Here is a 19477-nt window from a genome sequence, read left to right on the forward strand (position 1 = left end):
CTCTTTCTCTCTCCTTTCCTCTCTCTCTCTTTCCTTGTCACTCTTTCTTTTACATAACAACTAATATTTGGGAAATACACTTCCCTAGTAATTATAATAGCTGAATGAAGGAGAAACACTATTGAATATCCACACCTGATTAGACCCACATTCCTGTCACATCTGTTTGTGATACAGAAGCCATTTTAGATTATAAAACACAGAGGTCCATTTTGCAGGCTCTTCCTCCTTCCATTTATAGCCTTCAAGTTCTTTACCTGTGTGCTTTAGTCAGCATTCTCCACAGCCTGGATGGATTGATCAGCTGTGTCCACACTCATAAACATGTCAGCCCTAATGTCTTTTCCAGCTATTATGTAGGAAGTCAGAGATGAGTGAGATTAACAGAGTGAAAAACACTAGCTATAATGATGTTCGATAAAGCTGTCTGGTTTTAAGTCAGGGATCAGTAGCGTATCCTGGCTCTATAAACGAGTTAAAATTTAAACCACACATTAAACGATACTAGCCCCAGCAGCTCTTGCTGCAATGCAGTCCCTACCAAAAAGTTTTCAAAGAGATGTAACATTCCGTTAGGTGTCTGCAGCTTGTATAAACTGAAAATTAGAAATGGCAGACAGTTCAATTCTCTAGGGTGTAATGAGAAAAAAATGGCAAGTTTTCATTGAAAACAAAATTCAATCAAAAGAAAACACAATCATTATTTACTTATATCTCTTCATTAAATCACTTATGTTATTGTGGCAAAAGATCTGAATTTCTATAAATTGTGTTATTCCAAGTGGAATAATGGTAAATGTTTTCAATGACTCTCCAAAAGTAAAATAAAACATTTTTTTTGCTGTGTTAGCCAGATTCTGTCATATTAATACTCTCACTACAGCTAATTTCTAGCTACCAACCTGCTGTTGCTGAAGTATAGTGTTAGAAAAATATGCAAGATGGGATTTGTAAGCTTTGGAGCTGCCAAGCCCATCTACAATTGTTTTTTTCTCCCAATAAATGCAGACCAGACATATGTTTGAGACTACTAATTAGGGATTTTTCCACTAAACAACAGACCAAATAGACTTTTACTGGGAAGCTAGATAGCTGAAGGACCGAGTGAAGCAGAAAGAACTAGTTTCAATCGCTATGACAGATGATGGTCATCTGTAATCAAAGTAAACAGTTTCTGTTTAACCTGATTTCTTATTTTGTTAACTGCAAGAATGTTTTGTGTGTTTTGCCAGAGAGGGGTGATAATAGATTAGAAATAAGTTATATATATATATGTTTAAAGTTAGAAAAGATTTTTGAATATTCTTTTGCCATAAACACAAAATACATATTTAAAGAGGTCAATGTGTCTACCCTGATTTATACATCACACTGTGTATTCATGTATACCTGGGCCCTCCAATGATATACACTTTTTATGCTTTTACTTATCCTTTAAAATAAATGCAATAGGTATTTCCGGGCAATAGTGGGAAGCTATTGCTATGTGTAATCAATTTTTATTCCTACATGTAAAGTTTTGTTTTTCATATCTATAATCAAAGAGTTCACCCATCAGTTTCTTTACTCCTAGTTTTAAGGATGGGTAGAATTGTATTTTTGACTTCATCTTTTCCTATTTGGATCCCCTTTATATTTTCTTCTTGCCTAATTGCTCTGGCTAGGAATTCTAGTACTATGTTGAAGAGGAGTGAAGAGAGCAAACATCCCGGTCTTGCTCCTCATTTTAAAGGGACATGATCCTGTATCTAAAGAACCCCACAGACTCTGCTCCAAACTACTAGAGCTGATCCAAAACTTTGGCAAAGTTGCAGGATATAAAATAAACCCTCAAAAATCAACGGCCTTTCTCTATGCTAATGACCCGAAGACCGAGGCCGAAATCAGGAAAACAACTCCTTTTGCAAAAGCCTCAAAAACCATAAAATACCTAGGAATAACATTAACCAAAGAAATGAAAGACTTTTGTGATGAGAACTTTAAAAACATGAAAAAATGAAATTAAGGCAGAACTAAGGAAATGGAAAAACCTCCCATGCTCCTGGATTGGGAGGATTAATATAGTCAAAATGGCAATACTGCCAAAGGCTATCTACAAATTCAATGTAATAACCATTAATATCCAATCAACATTTTTTAATGAAATAGACGAAGCAATCCAGAAATTCATATGGAACAATAAAAGACCCAGAATAGAAAAAAACAATCCTAAGCAGAAAGAACAGTGCTGGAGGAATTACAATACCCAACTTCAAGCTGTATTATAAAGCTATAGTAATAAAAACATCTTGGTACTGGCACGGGAACAGGCCTGAAGACCAATGGAACAGAATTGAAGACCCAGAAATGAACCAATAAAGGGGCTAAAAAATAGGATGGAAGAAAGATAGCCTCCTTAACAAATGGTGCTGGCAAAACTGGTTCAACACATGCAACCAACTAAAACTAGATCCTTATATATCACCTGCACCAAAATCAATTCCAAATGGATCAAAGTCCTCGAAATTAAATCAGATACCCTGAAAACACTAAAGGAAGGAGTAGGAGAAACACTTGGGCTCCTTACACAGAATGGAACTTCCTTAACAAAGACCCAGAAATACTACAAATCAAAGATAGGCTGGACAAATGGGACTGCATCAAACTGCAGAGCTTCTGCACGGCAAAGGACATAGCTTGCAAGATAAACAGAAAGCCCACAGATTGGGAGAAGATCTTTACCAGCCATACAATGGACAAAGGCCTCATATCTAAAATATATACAGAACTAAAAAAATAAATTCCTCCAAAACAAAACCTCAAAGAAGCAACAGCCCCACCAACAAGTGGGCTAAAGACTTACAAAGAGACTTCTCTGATGAGGAAATGAGAATGGCCAAGAGACATATGAAAAGTGCTCTACATCAATGGCCATAAAAGAAATGCAAATCAAAACAACTTTGAGATTCCACCTCACCCCAGTAAGAATGTCCTTTATCAAGAAAACTAACAATAATAAATGTTGGTGGGGATGTGGCCAAAAGGGAACCCTACTTCATTGTTGGTGGGAATGTAAACTGGTTCAGCTACTCTGGAAAACGGTATGGAGATTCCTCAGAAGGCTAAACTTAGAGCTCCCCTATGACCCAGCAGCCCCACTTTTGGGCATCTACCCAAAAGACCACAAACAAGAACACACTAAAGCCACCAGCATGACAATGTTCATTGTATCACAATTTGTCATAGCTAAAATATAGAACCAACCCAGATGCCTCTCAGTAGACAAATGGATCAGGAAAATGTGGTACATATACACAATGGAATTTTATGCCTCTATCAGAAAGAATGACATTGCCCCATTTGTAAGGAAATGGAAGGACTTGGAAAAAGTTATACTAAGTGAAGTGAGCCAGACCCAAAGAAACATGGACTTTATGGTCTCCCTTATAGGGAATAATTAGCACAGGTTTAGGCTAGTCACAGCAGAGGATCAGAAGAGCCTAATAGCTATGCCCTTATGAACACATAAGATGATGCTAAGTGAAATGAACTCCATGTTATGGAAACAACTGTTATATCACTGTTGTAACTACTTTCAACATGCCATGTGAAACTGTAGCTTTTATTGTTGAAGATCCTTTTGTATCCCCTTCCTGTAGTTGTACCTGCACTATCACTGTATCTTATATGAATACATTGGAAACTGTATATACTGGCATTAGAACTAGGGAAGTAAAAGGGAATGTCAAAAGTGAGAAACAAAGGATAAAAAGACAAACGACTCCAAAAGCAATACTTGCGAAACCATTTGGTGTAAACCAACTGAACAACTCATGGGGAGAAAGGGAAAGGAGGAGGGGGGAGGGGGGAATGAGGGAGGAGGTAACAAACAGTACAAGAAATGTACCCAAGGCCTATCATATGAAACTGTAACCTCTCTGTACATCACTGACAATAAATAGAATAAAATAAAATAAAATAAAAATTTGGAAAAATAAAAATTGTATTTTTGACAGCTGACTGTATTGGTAATTCTTCTTTACACAAGTTCAGAGGTGTGAAGTGCAGCTGAGTTTCTCTGTGATATAAAACAGGATCTCAGGGTTCAAGGAAAACAAAGTCAGACAGAAAGAAGCAGAAACCTATGGATATGGGTGTTGGGAGGCAAACAGTGCTGTAAAGGTGCTCCTTATGACTGCAAGACAGCATGCGCGCCTCTGAAGGACAATAATATGGAAAAGAAATTGCAAATTGCTTGCCTGGGGATATGTAGTATAAACCCTCCAATATCTCTCTTTTCATGTCTTCAGGAAATCATTCATTCATTCATTCATTTATTTGCCAGTCATGGGGTTTGAACTCAGGGCCTGGGCGCTGTCCCTGAGCTTCTTTCGCTCAAGGCTAGCACTCTACTACTTGAGCCACAGCGCCAATTCTGGCTTTTTCTGTGTATGTGGACTGAAGAATTGAACCTAGGGCTTCATGCATGCTAGGCAAGCACTCTACCACTAAGCCACATTCCCCATCTCCTGTATTTCTTACTAATGTCTTTGTAGGAGTATATTTTGGGGAGGACCTGGAAACATAGGAATAGACTATCTAGATATCAGGATATCTAGTTTACAGACGTAGCTCAAAGTTTATATTTCTACACAGAAAAGAAAACCAAAATGCATAATGACTGAAAGTCTGTCAAACGTTAGGCCAAGAAGAAGAAAAGTGTCAGTGTAAGATGTATGGGAAATCTAGTGAAGTTTCTGTTTTAATAGAATTTCAGGATTTTACTTAGGGCAGATTACTGAGAATAAAGCATTTGTATGTTTTGGAAACTGAAGGCCAAAACCACCTACTAGTGTTCATCCTTCCGTGTTGATGAAAATAACTTTCTTCCACCGTGTTAGCAGAATTTTGCTATTCCATGGGATGTTTCTCTCCATTAGGCTTAGATCAGTTATACAGGGAAGTGAGGTTTTATGATTAAAACCTCCTCAAGTTTTACACTGTATTCCCATCAATTTCACCCTGGCATCATGTTCCCGGAGACTCTTACCAAGCAAATGTTTTATTGTTTATTTTAAAAACTTCAAAAATAGCACATGGATTTTGGCAGTGCTTGGGTTTGAACTTGTGCTTGCTAGGCAGGTGTTTTACCACTTCACCAGCCCATTTTTGCCTTGGTTATACTTTAGACATGGGCCGCACAGTTTTTGCGGGGGTGTGCCTTGGATGGAGATGTTCCTGTCTACGCTCCCTGCACAGCTGGGATAACAAGTGGGCTTCTCAGTGCTTTCTTATTTGTTGACAAGAGGATAGCTATCTTTCTGCCTGGGCTGGCCTAGAACTGTGATCCTCCTGATCCCTACATCTCAGGATTTAGGATTACAGACATGAGCCACCATGTCTGGACAAACCATCTATTCTTTAAAAGAAAAATACTAACAGACACCCGTAGTTGCCTTACAGCCCTCAAATCCTTCCTTTGCCATTCTATCAGCCCTAACTTGTTATATCATGATTCTAGCCCATTTCTAACCAGTAGCTCCCTTGCAAAGCATACCTTGAAACACCCTATTAAGAATTCGACTTTGCGGCTGTCCTCCTGAGTCACCGAAGGTGAAACTGTAGGATTCTTGTATTTCACGTCTAACTTAAGACGTGTATTCCCTAGAGAAATATTTTGAAGGTCTATGACAACAAAAGGATAATAAAGAAATCCCTATATAGTAGTATATGCAAAAGTAAAAACTTAAAAATTCGAGACCATGGGTCCTTGCTGCCTAAAAGCAAAAGGAACTGGAAGCCTAAAGCATTAATTAAGGGACAAGAACAAACACCATGAGGAAAATAAACCCCACAGTATTTAAAGTTCCTTTCTTTATTTTTCACATGAAGGTGAAGAATGTTCTGCTGGTGATGGTATAGTATATTGTGTAATTATTTAAGTTACATACAATCCTTTCCCACCCAAGTACAGCTATTTTCAAGTTAACCTCTGCCAACTTTCTACCTCATTCTGGATAAATTATACTACTACCTTTCATGAACTGTACTTCCTATCAGCCTGGATGTAGGCCACTACCTACAGCACTCACTACTAACTTCCTAAAGACATTCTTTGCATCACAGTGCATCTGCCCTTTCTCTTTCTCTTTTCCTTCCTATCCCCCCTTCCCCCTCCTTCCCTTCCACCATTCCTCCTTCCCTCCCTCCCTCTTTCCCTCCCTCCCTCCCTCCCTCCCTCCCTCCCTCCCTTTCTCCCTCCCTCCCTCCCTCCCTCCCTCCCTCCCTCCCTTCCTTCCTTCCTTCCTTCCTTCCTTCCTTCCTTCCTTCCTTCCTTCCTTCCTTCCTTCCTTCCTTCCTTCTTCTTTCTCTCCCAGCCCCCTGTCCCTTTCTTCCTTTCTCCCTTCCTTCCGTCCTTCCTTCTTGATAGTATAGGCCTTTAAACTCAAGGCTTGCATTTACTATGCTGGTACTCGACCATTTGAGCCATTCTACTAGCTCAAGTATTTTTTAATAGTTAAATTGGAGGTAAGAGTCTCTTGAGTTTGTACGTTCAGGCTGTCTCTAAGAGTTGATCATCACATCTCAGCTTCCAGAGTAGTTGGCATTATACTCATGAGCAACCTGTGCCCAATTGCCATGTATATTTTAAACTTTTGTCATTGTTGCTAATAATGTGTAGGTAGCCAAAGCTTATTCATTGGGTAAATAATTTTTAACAACTTCAGTTGCTAGTATCCGGTCCAGAATAGTGGATGGTGTGTATTAAGTGTACTAAACCTTCCTCTCTTTTTGAATAATAAGATTTAAATTAAGGGTTTTTCTTGCTTGAATAATGCTCCCAGACTGTTTTGTTCTTGTTAATTTTCAAATAAAGTTTAGCTTTATTCATTTAACTTTTTGCTTCAGCTGGATTCAAATCATGATCCTTCTGGTCTCAACCTTCTAAGTAATGAATGCTTCCATTTTCCCCAACATTTGAAAGTTTGTATTTTTACTTCAGTTGAATTTCCTCACTGAGTTTCTATGTATCTTCCATTTTCAGTTGCCACTGCTTGTGGGACTATGATATAATTCTAGTTTAATAAGACTCTTTTAGCAAGACAGTCACTATTACACTAAAATACACATGATCTTTAGAAATGATCAGAAATGTTAAAATAAGAAGAAAAATTGTTACTTCTAATCAAATATGTCTACAATATCTTAATACATATTTTGTAAAGCAACACAAATTCTTTCATGTTGAGCATATATTTAATTTAGTATATAGCCTTAGAGTTAGCTATTTTCGTTTCTGAAGAGAAGAGGAGCCTTATGAATTTGTGTTTAGTGAAGAATATAATTTAGAAGTAGGATTCCCTGTAATGGACAAAAATAGTTGATTATACTAAAACTACCTTTCATAATGAAACCTTATATCATCACATGTACAGATCACCATGTGTCCAAACAACAGCATCGTAAGTTCTGAAGATAAAAGGGAGGGAAGTTGGTTACAACTCAGTAAAGTGCTGCCTTTGCCATGGTTTAAGAATGATAGTGATCTACTCACTGGATCCTTCAGTGATGTTGCTGGCAAAGGAACTGCCTCCTGTTGAATTGCATCTCTTGCTATCCTTGAATTGTTGCCTCCTTCTGGCCCACTGGTCTATTGCTTCTTCCTGGGAGCCGTCACTTCCTCTTCCACTTTTGAGAGCCAATTCCTGGGATAACTTTCGGAGGCTACTGATTTCTAAGTTATTATCTAGAGGAGAACACATTAAGTAGAAATGTGAGACATCTTAAGTGAGAGCATGAAATATTCAGTCTTTGAAACATAGACACAGATTAGAACTAAAATTAATTCATTTACTTCATTCATAGACCAATTGCTAAACAGAGAAAGAGAGAGCAAGAGAGAGAAACAGGAAGAGACAGACACATGTACAAAATAAAGAGAAACTCAGACACAGAGAGAGAGAAGGAAAATAACTAGCAGACAGACATTCATGTTAAGAAACAGAGAAACTAAGAAGAACACTTTAAGTAGATTCAATTAATCATGTATTTCTTGCCTATCAACAGTATGCCTTATGCTATATGCATTTCTGTGGAGGGGCAAAGTCAAAGTAAATTATTCGACATATACACTAAATTGTCATTAAGAAGATATGGTTTGTCTTTTTATCTTTGGTCTCTTGATTTTGGTATTTCCTTTCCCTTCTTTAGTTCCAATACACGTATATGCAATATCTAGGGTACTGCAACAGCCATACTTACAAAACTATATGGTGTAAATCAACTGTACAACTCATGCCGGGAAGGGGGCTGGGGGAGGAAATGTGGAGGTGGGAAGCAGGGGACAAATGAGGGAGGAGATAGCAAGTTGGATAACAATTGTGCTCACTGCCTTACATATGAACATGTAACCCCTCTATACACTTTAACAATAAAGAAATGAAAAAAAGATAGGGTTCCTGGATTGGTTCAATTAAAACCCAGAAAATAAGTACACTTGAAATCTAATATCTGTGGCTTGAATTGTATTAATCATAAATAGACAATTTTTATAAGGCTTTAATTGTTCAAAATGATGAAAAGAAAACATTGAAAAATGCATAGGCTTTCAATAACAACATGCATTACTTTATATAGTTCATACTGTTGCCTTCTGTTTTTACAAAGTGGTGACAGTGAAAAACTAGAAGAAAATTACAAATATATGATAACATAATCAGACCTTAAAAAATACCCAAAAAGATAAGATAAACTAACACTCTAATAAGAGTATACATAATATCTAGAATTAATTAAGATATTAGTGTCTGATACTATACAAAATGAAACAAACATAGATTTAATTACAGGTCAACTGTTCACCTTTGTTTTCATTCTACTCCTAGAAACAAATGAGATTCAACAATTAGGTTTTTATGAAAGTCTAATTTTTCAATATTGAACATATTCACAGAACTATATATGTAATAAACAGAACCGTTTTGAAAAAATAATATTTTACATTATTAATAATTATTAATGAACCCTTTATATAATAATATAAATTTTCCAGACTAAATTGATGGAGAGAGAGAAGAATCATTACCCAATTCCTATAATTTTCCTTAACTTTCTCTGTTGTCAACGCTTACCTCTTATTTGGGAAGTAACATATGTTAGCAATACAATATGTATCTTATTATAGCTAGTGTTCACTGTTGTTTTATTCCGGTGGGGATGGAGATTGAACCCAGAGTTAAGAATGCTACAAAAATGCTCTACCACTTGAGTAATAATCCTAGACACTTTGTACGTTTTACTAAATACAAATATTTCATCAAATGCTATGGTTTGAATGAATATGTCCCTCCTTGTATGTTAGAACATATACCACAGTGTGACCCCTGGAAAGGGTGCAGAGTTTTGGGGGTGACTCAGCCTTGTGAATAGTGCTTTCATCAATGAGATGATACTCTATTAATAATGCTGAAGGGACTAGCAAGCTCCTTCTACCTTTCTGCCTTTTTCCATGGTAGGACACACCAACAAGTTGGAATTCTGGCAGCAGGAAGCACTAATACCAAATGTTGGTATCTTGATCTTAATTTTATCCTACTGGTGACTTGTAAGAAACTACGTGATTTAAATTTAATAATGGCCTATGTGCACTTGCAAAAGATATGCATTCTGTATAACTTCGGTGTGCAGTTCTGCACAATGAAATTGAATCAAGTAAAAAAAAAACTTAGATGGAAACCTTTTATGTCCTAACTGGTCTCTTGTCTACTGCCTATTGAGAGAAATGTGTTAAGCTCAGTTAAAATTGTTGATTGGCTTATTTTTTATGTTTTACCCTTTGTTAAAATCCAATTTTATAATTTGAATCTTTTGTATATGCGATATTTAGTTTACTTATTGTTTTTATAGTTATTATTGAAAAGTTCCAATCAATACTAATAAGTTGATATTTTCAAGTCTCCCAAGTTTTAAAGTCCTTTTACTGTCTTGTCTTTCTTATGCTTATAAATAAAATGTTTAAGATTTTAAAAATAAAAAAAAGAAATGCATCTCTTAGCACAGGGTTAGGCTAGTCACAGCAGAGGATCACAAGAGCCCAATAGCTATGCCCTTATGGACACATAAGATGATGCTAAGTGAAATGAACTCTATTTTATGGAAATGACTGTTATATCTCTGTTGTAATTACTTTCAACAAGCCATGTGAAACCATAGCTTTTATTGTTGATGATCCTCTTGTATCCCCTTCCTGTGGTTTTCCCTGCACTATCTCTGTATCTTATCTGAGTACGACTACAAAAGCAATACTTGCAAAACCGTTTAGTGTAAAACAACTGAAGAAAGCATGGGGGGAGAGGGAAGGGGGGAGGGAGAGGGGGAATGAGGGAGGAGGTAACAAACAGTACAAGAAATGTACCCATGGCCTAAAGTATGAAACTGTAACTTCTCTGTACATCACTTTGACAATAAATAAGAAAAAAATAAAAAAGAAATGCATCTCTGCTTGTTAAAGATTACCCAGTCTCTGATAGATAACAGCATGATTGGACTGAGACAGCAAGAATGGTGTCCAAGTGGAAAGCTACCACCCTGAAAGGCAGCACAATTTCCAGACATGGGACGTGGAACAGAAGACGCAGGTCTGTAATAGCATCGCAGCTGGGCCTGGGACATTGGGTTTGTGTATGCACGATGAGGAAGGTCAAAGTTCATGAAAATGAACAGTAGGAAACAAATCCTTGTAGGATCCTGGGGGAAGGGGTCAGATGAATATAGAGGAGAAGGGGAGATGGGAAGGGGAGTTGGTGGGGTGGTGAGAATGTTGAGAGGCATTGTATTTATATACTGCTTTGCAAAATGGCGATCCCTTCGTAAAACTAAGTAAAATAATAAAAATAGTATTGTGTTGAAGTTCCAAGATTCACAATAAGTTGATGTGTCTGAGGTTACCTCAACAGCTGCCCATTTCTGAAAGAAATCATTTTCAATTATTTCTTTACTTGTTTTTATTCTTAGCGTTGGGATACAGAGCTTGAGATCTGAAACATTTTTCAGATTTGTAATCCACCTTTCTGCCTAGGCATGGGCTCTTGGAATTTGTCACTCTCCTTTTTAAACTGAAGCACAGGGAAATAAATTATCTACTTGGTGTAAGGTTTGTGTCATATATTATTTAAATATCAATAAATTATTTAAATATCAATATGCTTATGCCCCATAAAATATCACTTAATTCTCCTCATTATCTGTTGTTTCCTCAAGGTGGCCTAGCTTTGGTTTGCTCATTTAAATTGTTTTTGTGTGATATAGAATTTCTGGTTCTTTGGCATAGATCTTGTACGTGTCTATTAGTTCCTTTGTAGCTGCAGTCCATGAACAAAAAAATCTCTTCAACGAAGAGTATATCCTTACTGGGAATAGAAAGAACTCAATATTTAATTCTTAAGGGTTCAGACTTTATCACACACTGGCTTTATCACCTCCGGACACATTTCTCACCCTATCTTCTTTATTTAAAAAATTGTTCATATGGAATACAGTTTTTACTCTGCAGTACGATTTCTATATTTTATAATCTAGAGATTCATATATATATATATATATATATATATATTTCTAGCTATCTTGGAAATTCAGAAGGCCCGGCAGTACTGGCTACATTCTCATTTTCTCAGGATAATCACTAGTTGACCACCACACCCTCCTGCCTCCCACACTGCCTGCTCTCATTTACATTTCTGTTTGTATTCTTTAAACAGTCCAAGTTGTGACCTCTGCTATACTTAATTCCCAAATGGAAAGCCATGATAGAAGGGACTATGTAAATACAGTCTGTGCATATTCCTGTGTGCTTGTTTGTTCCATCACGCTACGCGTAAACTTAGGGTCTTGTACAAATGTTCTATCAGTGAGCCACATCTCCAGTCCTACCGGAGGTACATAGATGAAATGAAAATTCAGACATTAATTTATGCCTGTATGAAATTTATGGTTTCTTGTAGAATAGCCTAAAGGTATCCAGTTCCTCAAAGCAGCTTGTACCCTGAAAAGTTCATGCAATCCTTGCCTGGAGTGTCAACAGTATACAAAAAGTAGTGTTCAAGTATAAAAATATAACCTTAGGAGAGTCAAGCTATGCAAATATTTATAGATTTATACATTGGATGTATTTTTGGAATGTATCTTAATTGCAGAACTGTTTTATTGTTGATGTTTGATATGTGCGGGTATGTAAAAGGGTATGACATAGAAATGTAGTGTGATTTTGCTGCACTCATTCAGTAAGTATGTAATGAGTACCTATTCTGTAGGGTAGGTATTGTCTAATGCTGTGGATATAATAATAACTGAAGCAGAAAATATACAGACCTTACATTCTGGTGATAAAAGAAAGAATATAAACATAGTAAGCCAGTAAAGCATGCAATATTTTAGAAGAGAAGAGCTGCATGCAAAAACAAAGCATAGAAAGGGATAAATTTCATGTTTGCTAGGACAATGGCAGCCCAAAGTGTAGTTTTAAATTTTGTGGCCTCAGAAAAACTCACTGAAACTGTGCTATGCCACCATAAATCCTACAGCAGACCTAGAGACAAGACGGAAACTGCACATATGAGGAAAGACTCGTTAAGCTCGTGGATAAGCTCATGCACAACACTTAAAGTAGGATGTTTTCTGGAAGGTTCTAGGAGTCTGAGTAGGGTAAGGTGGCTAGAACAGATGAAGAGGATTACGTGGAAAGAATTAAAGGGATAGAGCTGTAGGAAACCATGCTTGATGAACCAAAACACAAGGAACCGATTGCCAGAATTGTTTACCAAATGGGCTAATTTCAGCTTGCTGAGCTCTGACCTTGGGTTTGGTTGGACTCTGAATTGCATTATGAATTGTTCTAAAGAGAAATGAGTCTTCATGGGAGAGGTAGGACAAGGAGGCTCATATCCCTGAATGAAGGAGAACAAATTTGAGAGAGACACCCAAGTGATTAAGTATCTGCTACAAAAGCTGTTAGTTCCCTTATTATAGGCTCCCTTGCATTTCTAAATAACTGCATTTAGGCAAATGTTGAGAATGATAGCGCTGATTCCTGTCTGCAAGGTATGTCAGTACTGGAAAGGATTTGCTATGATGACTGGTCTTTACTTCAGAGTGTTTATATAGAGGTAATTCGTAATTTTTGAACTATTTAGATGACATTTATCTTTTTATAAAACAAATATTGCCTGTTGTGCCAACATTTATGTAACAGATAATAATTTTTAAATTTCATTCCACTCTTACATTTTTAAAGAAATGTTTCGTGTACTATTTGTTCTAACAAATGTTTGCATTAAAAATTTAGATATAGAACAAGAACAAAGAAAAGATAGCTTCTCCAATAAGTTTCATCATTTCAAAACATTCTGGGACTGTTACTGTAAATTTAGAAGGTGATTTTTACTCATTCAAGATGAATTTTAATTTACAGTATGGAATAATGCTAACGTTAGACATTATTTGGACTCTTTAAGAAAACCAAAGGCCTTTTACAAAGGGTCGAAAACAATATTATGCTGTCCCCAAACTGGAAGCAGGTAGACAGTATTTATATATTTAGGAAAGAACTTCTAGCATAGCCCTCTGTTGTCTGGAGAGCCTCTGGGTTCTGTCTCTAGTTGAATGGGGCAACCAATGCACAAGCAAGGTCAGAGCTAGAGGTCAAAGCTCCATGGATGGCTCAGTCGGGATTAGCTCTGGTTTTTTTCTGGTTTTTGTCTGTTGCTTTAATTATTATTCCACATTGCTTCCTGTGATATACATAGCTCTGCTTCTGTAATACCACAGCAAGGCTTAAGAACACATTTTATTAAAAACATGCTTATCCTGTAAGAAAGAAAGGAACGGTGGGTTATTTAAGGGTGGCAAAAGGCTAACATTTCCTACAAAATTGATTTGGCAATACGTCAACCTTGTAAAGAGAAATTGATTCTTTTGAACTTCTATTAAACTGCAGCCTTGGTGATTTTTCTATGCACTATTTATGGGCAGAGTGGGTGATAATGTAAAGAAGCAGGCTGATCTACGCTTGTTCATATTCATCTAATTCTCTAATACTCCATATATCCGGCAATAAAGAAAAAAAAGCCCAAGCAATATAAAAAGCTTCATGCTAAGACTTTCCAAGGCTCAAACATGTAAAAAGAATGAATGTCAAAGATTCTACATAGCCCACAATACCTTTCAAAGCTTTCTGCTCCTGAGGTGAAAGCAATATGTCAATGTGGTGATAGAACATTTCCTTTGGGTCATTGTTGTTCTCTTCTTCAGAATTTGGTCTTACTGAAGCGGTCCTTTGGCATTCTGCTGGCCCTGGGTGTGCGGTGGTTAATACAAGGCATTTTTCATTTTGGTCCTCACACTGACCTGAACCATTGGTTTGTGTTTTCTCAATCAGAAAGAGCTTTTCTCCAACATGCACTGCGCAGCTGGACCCAGCAGTGCCTTCGATTTGTTTTGCCTGGGTTGGTTCTTCACCCTCGCTGTGGCTTTTATTCTTTACCACTGGGAATAGTCGGCACGTATGTTCAACCATGTCCAGAGAACGCAGTGACTCTGTAGGGTCTCTCCTTCCCATGGGACAATTATAACCACGTGTGCCTTCTTTATCATTTTGTGTAATGGCACTGTGCTCTGCCCCATCAGTTCTGCAGGCCACGTGTGGCACTTCCGTTGTTCTGGGGGTTTCCATCTCTAGATGATGTACCTGGATGTCTGTTTGATCGCTTTCCACCGTGCTATGGCCACTGTGGGGTGTCGGGCTCCCCTGGCTGTTAGAAGGTGCAGGCCTGACGGTGGGGCTCTGGCTCCTTCTCCTTTCCAGCGGCTGCTGTGCGTTTCCATACATGTCACTATGCGTACCGGTTTTGCTAGTCATGTCTTGGTTTGCCATATCACCATGCCCTTTCTCATCCTCTGCCATAAATTCAGGACATTGGGTACAGGAAACTGTTTTCCCAGAGGTTTCCATAGGTTCTAAACGTCTAGGGAGGGAGGGAGATGGGCTGAAGGAGGTACAACATTGTGCATCATCTTGACTGAAAGGGACAGAGAGAGGCTGTGTATTCTCACAGCCTTCTGGCGGTAGAGTCTGACTGTCTGTACAGCAGATGCTGGCTGCTGTTTCTCCTATGAGATGCTTGCCCTGAAAAGACAGCGAACAAGAAGCAGAATAGGAGTCATCTTGCATGGGGACAGGCGTGCTGGTAACGGGATTTAGTGAATGATCTCTTCCTTCTGTGTTTGGCTGTGCGTTCCAGGCTGATGTGATGGTTTCTTGGACGCCAGAGCTGCTGCTGCTGCTGCTCTCCAAATGCACATCCTGACGGTCCTCACCAGGCATTTTATTTAAATCTGTGTTACTTAAACTTGCAGTCCTGAGGATGTCACAGGAAGGAGGAAGAATATTCTCCAGAAGAGCACCAGCTACAGAGTAATGTTTCTTTTTGGGAGTCCCCTGATTTCTTTTAAAGCCCTTCTGCTGAGATAGGGCAGATGTGGCCTGCGTATTGTCTGAGACAGGAGAATGTGTGGGGGGCTTATTTCTGTCTCTCTTGGGAGATGAGGTTAGAGCAACGGCAGCGGTGTCAGAATTCTTCTCCGGGAAAGCAAACACAAGGGGAGGAGAGGGAGAAGAGCCCAAGTACTGTAGCTGGCTTCCAAGCTGCTGTTTTCCAGGATGGCTAATGCAGGTCTGAGGCGAGGAGCTGGCCATTGCTCTAGCGGAGTAATTGGTGGACGTGTACATGGGTTTTATTATTTTCCTCCTTCTTTGGGGATGAGTTATATTAATCAATATATTCTGTTTCTTACTCAAATAGTTGACCTTTATTTCTTTTCCTACAATGCTTACTTTCAGAGAAGGGCTCTCGGTTCTGGCATTGTTTTGTTCATGTTCACGTGGTACCTCAGGTTTTAGAGCTTCTTCCGAGCTGGCCTTGCACTTGGGAAGGCAATGCTTGCACGCGTAGCAGATCCTCGTGTGCCTGGCAGAGTAACGAGGATGGCATGCTGGACGTCTCTTTTTTGTTGGGAATTGGGCAGCTGTTTTACAGAAAATGCTTTTATTGATTTCTACTTGCACACTGAAAGCCCCCCAGTTGACTTCTGTAATAAATTTTCCTTTTGCAGGTTTAAAAGCTTCTACTGTGCTTGGGCAATCCCGTAGAATAATTTTTCCTGATAACGATTTTTCAGAGTCATTAAACATGACCACTGGTGAGGCGAGCTCTCGCTGATGGGAGACAGCCAAAGAAGGATCATCATTTTCCTTCCTGCCGTGTATTTTGCTGTCAGATGGAGATGGTTTCTTATCTTTAGGGAGAACAGAGGAATTCTGCTTTCCATTCATAGAAGCAGATGTAGGCTCCTTGCCACTTCCCTTAGATTTCCCTAATGTCTCAGCCTGATGAAACACAGCCTCTGAAGTGTTTCCCTTGACTTCCTTGTCAAGGTCTTTGCTCTTTTTTTGGCCTGCTTGACCAGATGGCTGAGAAGTACCTAAAGAGGAAGGAAAAAGAACAAAAAGTTTCTATTATCCAATTAAATAGCAGATGCTCCAAATTCCATGATAGGGTGCAATGAATATATCTTTTGTAAGAATATGGGTAGGGACGGAGAGAGTAACAGTTTTAATTAACATCTAGTATGTCAAGTTAATTTCCACATGTGTTTAGTCTCATTTTAAATTAATTATTAAAGAGCACAGAATATCATTTAATAGCTTAGAAAACAAGAATTTAATTAACTTAAATAAAATGGTCAAAATGAGTGAAATGAAACTTTTAAAAGAAAAGTATACAATTTATTTTAAATGCAAATTCTTGATTAAAAGCACTTTGTCTGGACTGGTTTAGTCTCAGAATGTAGCATTATATACTATAGCATTTTACAGGCTACCTCACCTCCATGTAACTTACAGATTGTACCAGTAATAAAGAAGTGAGTAAAGAGGATGGAAGAAAACAAAAGGGAAAGGTCTACTTTTCTAGATTAATCTGCATCTAAGTTACCCTTAAGAGACAGGGGAATAGGGCTGGGGATATGGCCTAGTGGCAAGAGTGCTTGCCTTGTATACATGAGGCCCCTGGGTTCGATTCCTCAGCACCACATATACAGAAAACGGCCAGAAGGGGCGCTGTGGCTCAAGTGGCAGAGTGCTAGCCTTGAGCAAAAAGAAGCCAGGGACAGTGCTCAGGCCCTGAGTCCAAGGCCCAGGACTGGCAAAAAAAAAAAAAAGACAGGGGAATTGTGAACAATTATGATGTCATATAATGCAATAAAGTAAAATGATATCGTGAATTTTTTTAAATTTAATGATATTCAATATGATATATGTATATTTGGTATAAAACACCTACGATGATGGAAATATTTATATAGAGAGTAAATAAATTTGCATAACAGTAGGAAAACACTAAGCATACTCAAGTACTAAGATAATTGAACCATTTCAATTTGCCTCCCTTTTAGCCTGAAGGAAGGGCTTTCCTCTGGCAAGCACCGGAACAGTCAGTCTCCAGTGAGTCTTGTTATAATCTGAGGTGTGTATGTCAGGGAAGAAAGACATAGAAACCTACCTCTCTAAAGCTCATTGGCAACAGAAGACTGCCATGATAATAGTTAGGGGAGAATAGGCTTCCTTCTATGACTAGAGGTTATCATTTGTTCTTAAAATAACACTTTCATGCCAAGAGCTATTCAGTTATAGCCTCTTAAAATTTAAAATTTTATGTTTTATAGCATATTGCAACTGACTACACTTCAATAGCTACAAAACATGGAACTTCATTTAATATATTTTTTTCTAAGTCTTCACATTTCCTTATGAAGGGTGCATTATCATTCATTCTGATAGAAGCATAGAATTCCATTGTGAATATATACCACATTTTCTTGATCCACTTGGTCCACTGAGGGACATATGGGTTGATTCTATATTTGACTATGAAAAACAATACTACAATGAACATGGTTATGCTGGTAGCTTTAGTGTGGCTTTGTTTGCAGTCTATTGGATAAATGCCGAGTAGTGGAATTACTGGGTCATACATAAACTCAATGCTTTTTCTTTTGAGGACTCTCCATATTGCTTTCCAGAGTGGTTTAACAAGTTTACATTTCCACTAATAATGTAGTAGCCTTCCCTTTTGACCAAACCACCAGTAACTGTTACTGTTATTTCTTGATAACGGCTATTCTAACTGGGGTGAGATGGCTCTCAACGTAGTTTTGATTGGCATTTCTTTTATGGCCAGATATGTTGAACATTTCTTTATGTGTCTGTTAAGTGAAGGAAGCCAGACCCAAAAAAATACCTTTACATGGTTTGCCACATTTGTAGTAATTAGAAGGTGACTATAAATTTATAAGAAAACACTGGACGGTACAAGACAAAAAAATTACACTTAGACAGAATCAATTAAACAAGACTCTAAACATTCACACAGTGAGACCAAAGGAGGAAATTCTTAGGAGAGGATCACAAAGGTTCAATAGCTATGTACATAGGATCATATAAAATAATATTTATCAAAATGAATTCTAAGAAACACAAAAAAGATTTTTTCTGTTATTTTGCTTTTTGAAAAATCCCTTGACACTGTTTTTTATTTGTGTGCACATTCTCTTGTATGTAAGTTTATTTTGGGGGGGGGGTTAAGAGGAGCACAAAAATGGTGGAAGTAAGACTGAACAAATGTAGCAGTGATATATACTAAGCACTATTTTGAAAATGAACTATACAATTGTGAGGGCAATGGGTCAGGAGGAAAAAAACTGACAGATGATGAGAGAGAGGTGAAATGTACTCATTACCTGACTTACATAACTGTAACCCCTCTCTCTGTACATCACCACTATAATAAAAATAAATAAATAAATAAATAACTAGAACATGGAACTGAGAAAGGTGGATAATACTACACTAAAAACAGATCCTTAGTAAGCCTGTGTCTAAAATGTGCACTTATATTTAATTTTTATTCATAATACCAATAATTAATGCAGAATGTGTATGTGTGATGACAACAGGTCAAAGTTCAAGATGATTCTACAACATTGACATGTATTTATCTTCTTACTTCGTAGAAAGTAAAAGGTAAAGAAAAGGTACATAAAATGTTAGTTCCCTCTTTGCTTACTTCCAAAGGCACGTAAATGGACTTACATGCGGTGGCATTCAGCATTTGCCACTTTCGATATGCTTTTCTTCTCTTCCTCCTCATTTTGGGGAGTGATGGGTCTTCAATTCTGACTGACCTTGGAAGGCATAAAAATTGAACCATATTTACACAGAATTTAGGTTTGGCCGTCCCACTAATGTACATATTTACTATCTTGTCAGCATAGCTCCTTTCTCTGATGTCTTCATTGTATTTTATATTTTACTGTCATAATTATATTTTCCTTTCCTGTTCATTTACAGCTCAATTATTTAGTGAATTCTTATATTCCTGTAGAAATT

General features: G+C 37.7%; 1 protein-coding gene across 1 annotated transcript in view; it reads right to left on the reverse strand.

Moving 5' to 3' along the window:
* Positions 1-19237, reverse strand: part of LOC125339958 — a 114517-nt gene extending 95280 nt beyond the window's left edge. The window contains exons 1-3 of the mRNA XM_048331316.1: positions 19181-19237; positions 14194-16512; positions 7535-7726 (exon numbers count right to left, since the gene is read on the reverse strand). Coding sequence (XP_048187273.1) covers positions 7535-7726; positions 14194-16512; positions 19181-19199 — 2530 coding nt within the window. The 5' untranslated portion in view covers positions 19200-19237. The remainder of the gene's footprint in view (positions 1-7534; positions 7727-14193; positions 16513-19180) is intronic.
* Positions 19238-19477: the final 240 nt, after the last annotated feature.

Source organism: Perognathus longimembris, chromosome 22, assembly GCF_023159225.1.
Source record: "Perognathus longimembris pacificus isolate PPM17 chromosome 22, ASM2315922v1, whole genome shotgun sequence".
Taxonomy (NCBI): domain Eukaryota; kingdom Metazoa; phylum Chordata; class Mammalia; order Rodentia; family Heteromyidae; genus Perognathus; species Perognathus longimembris.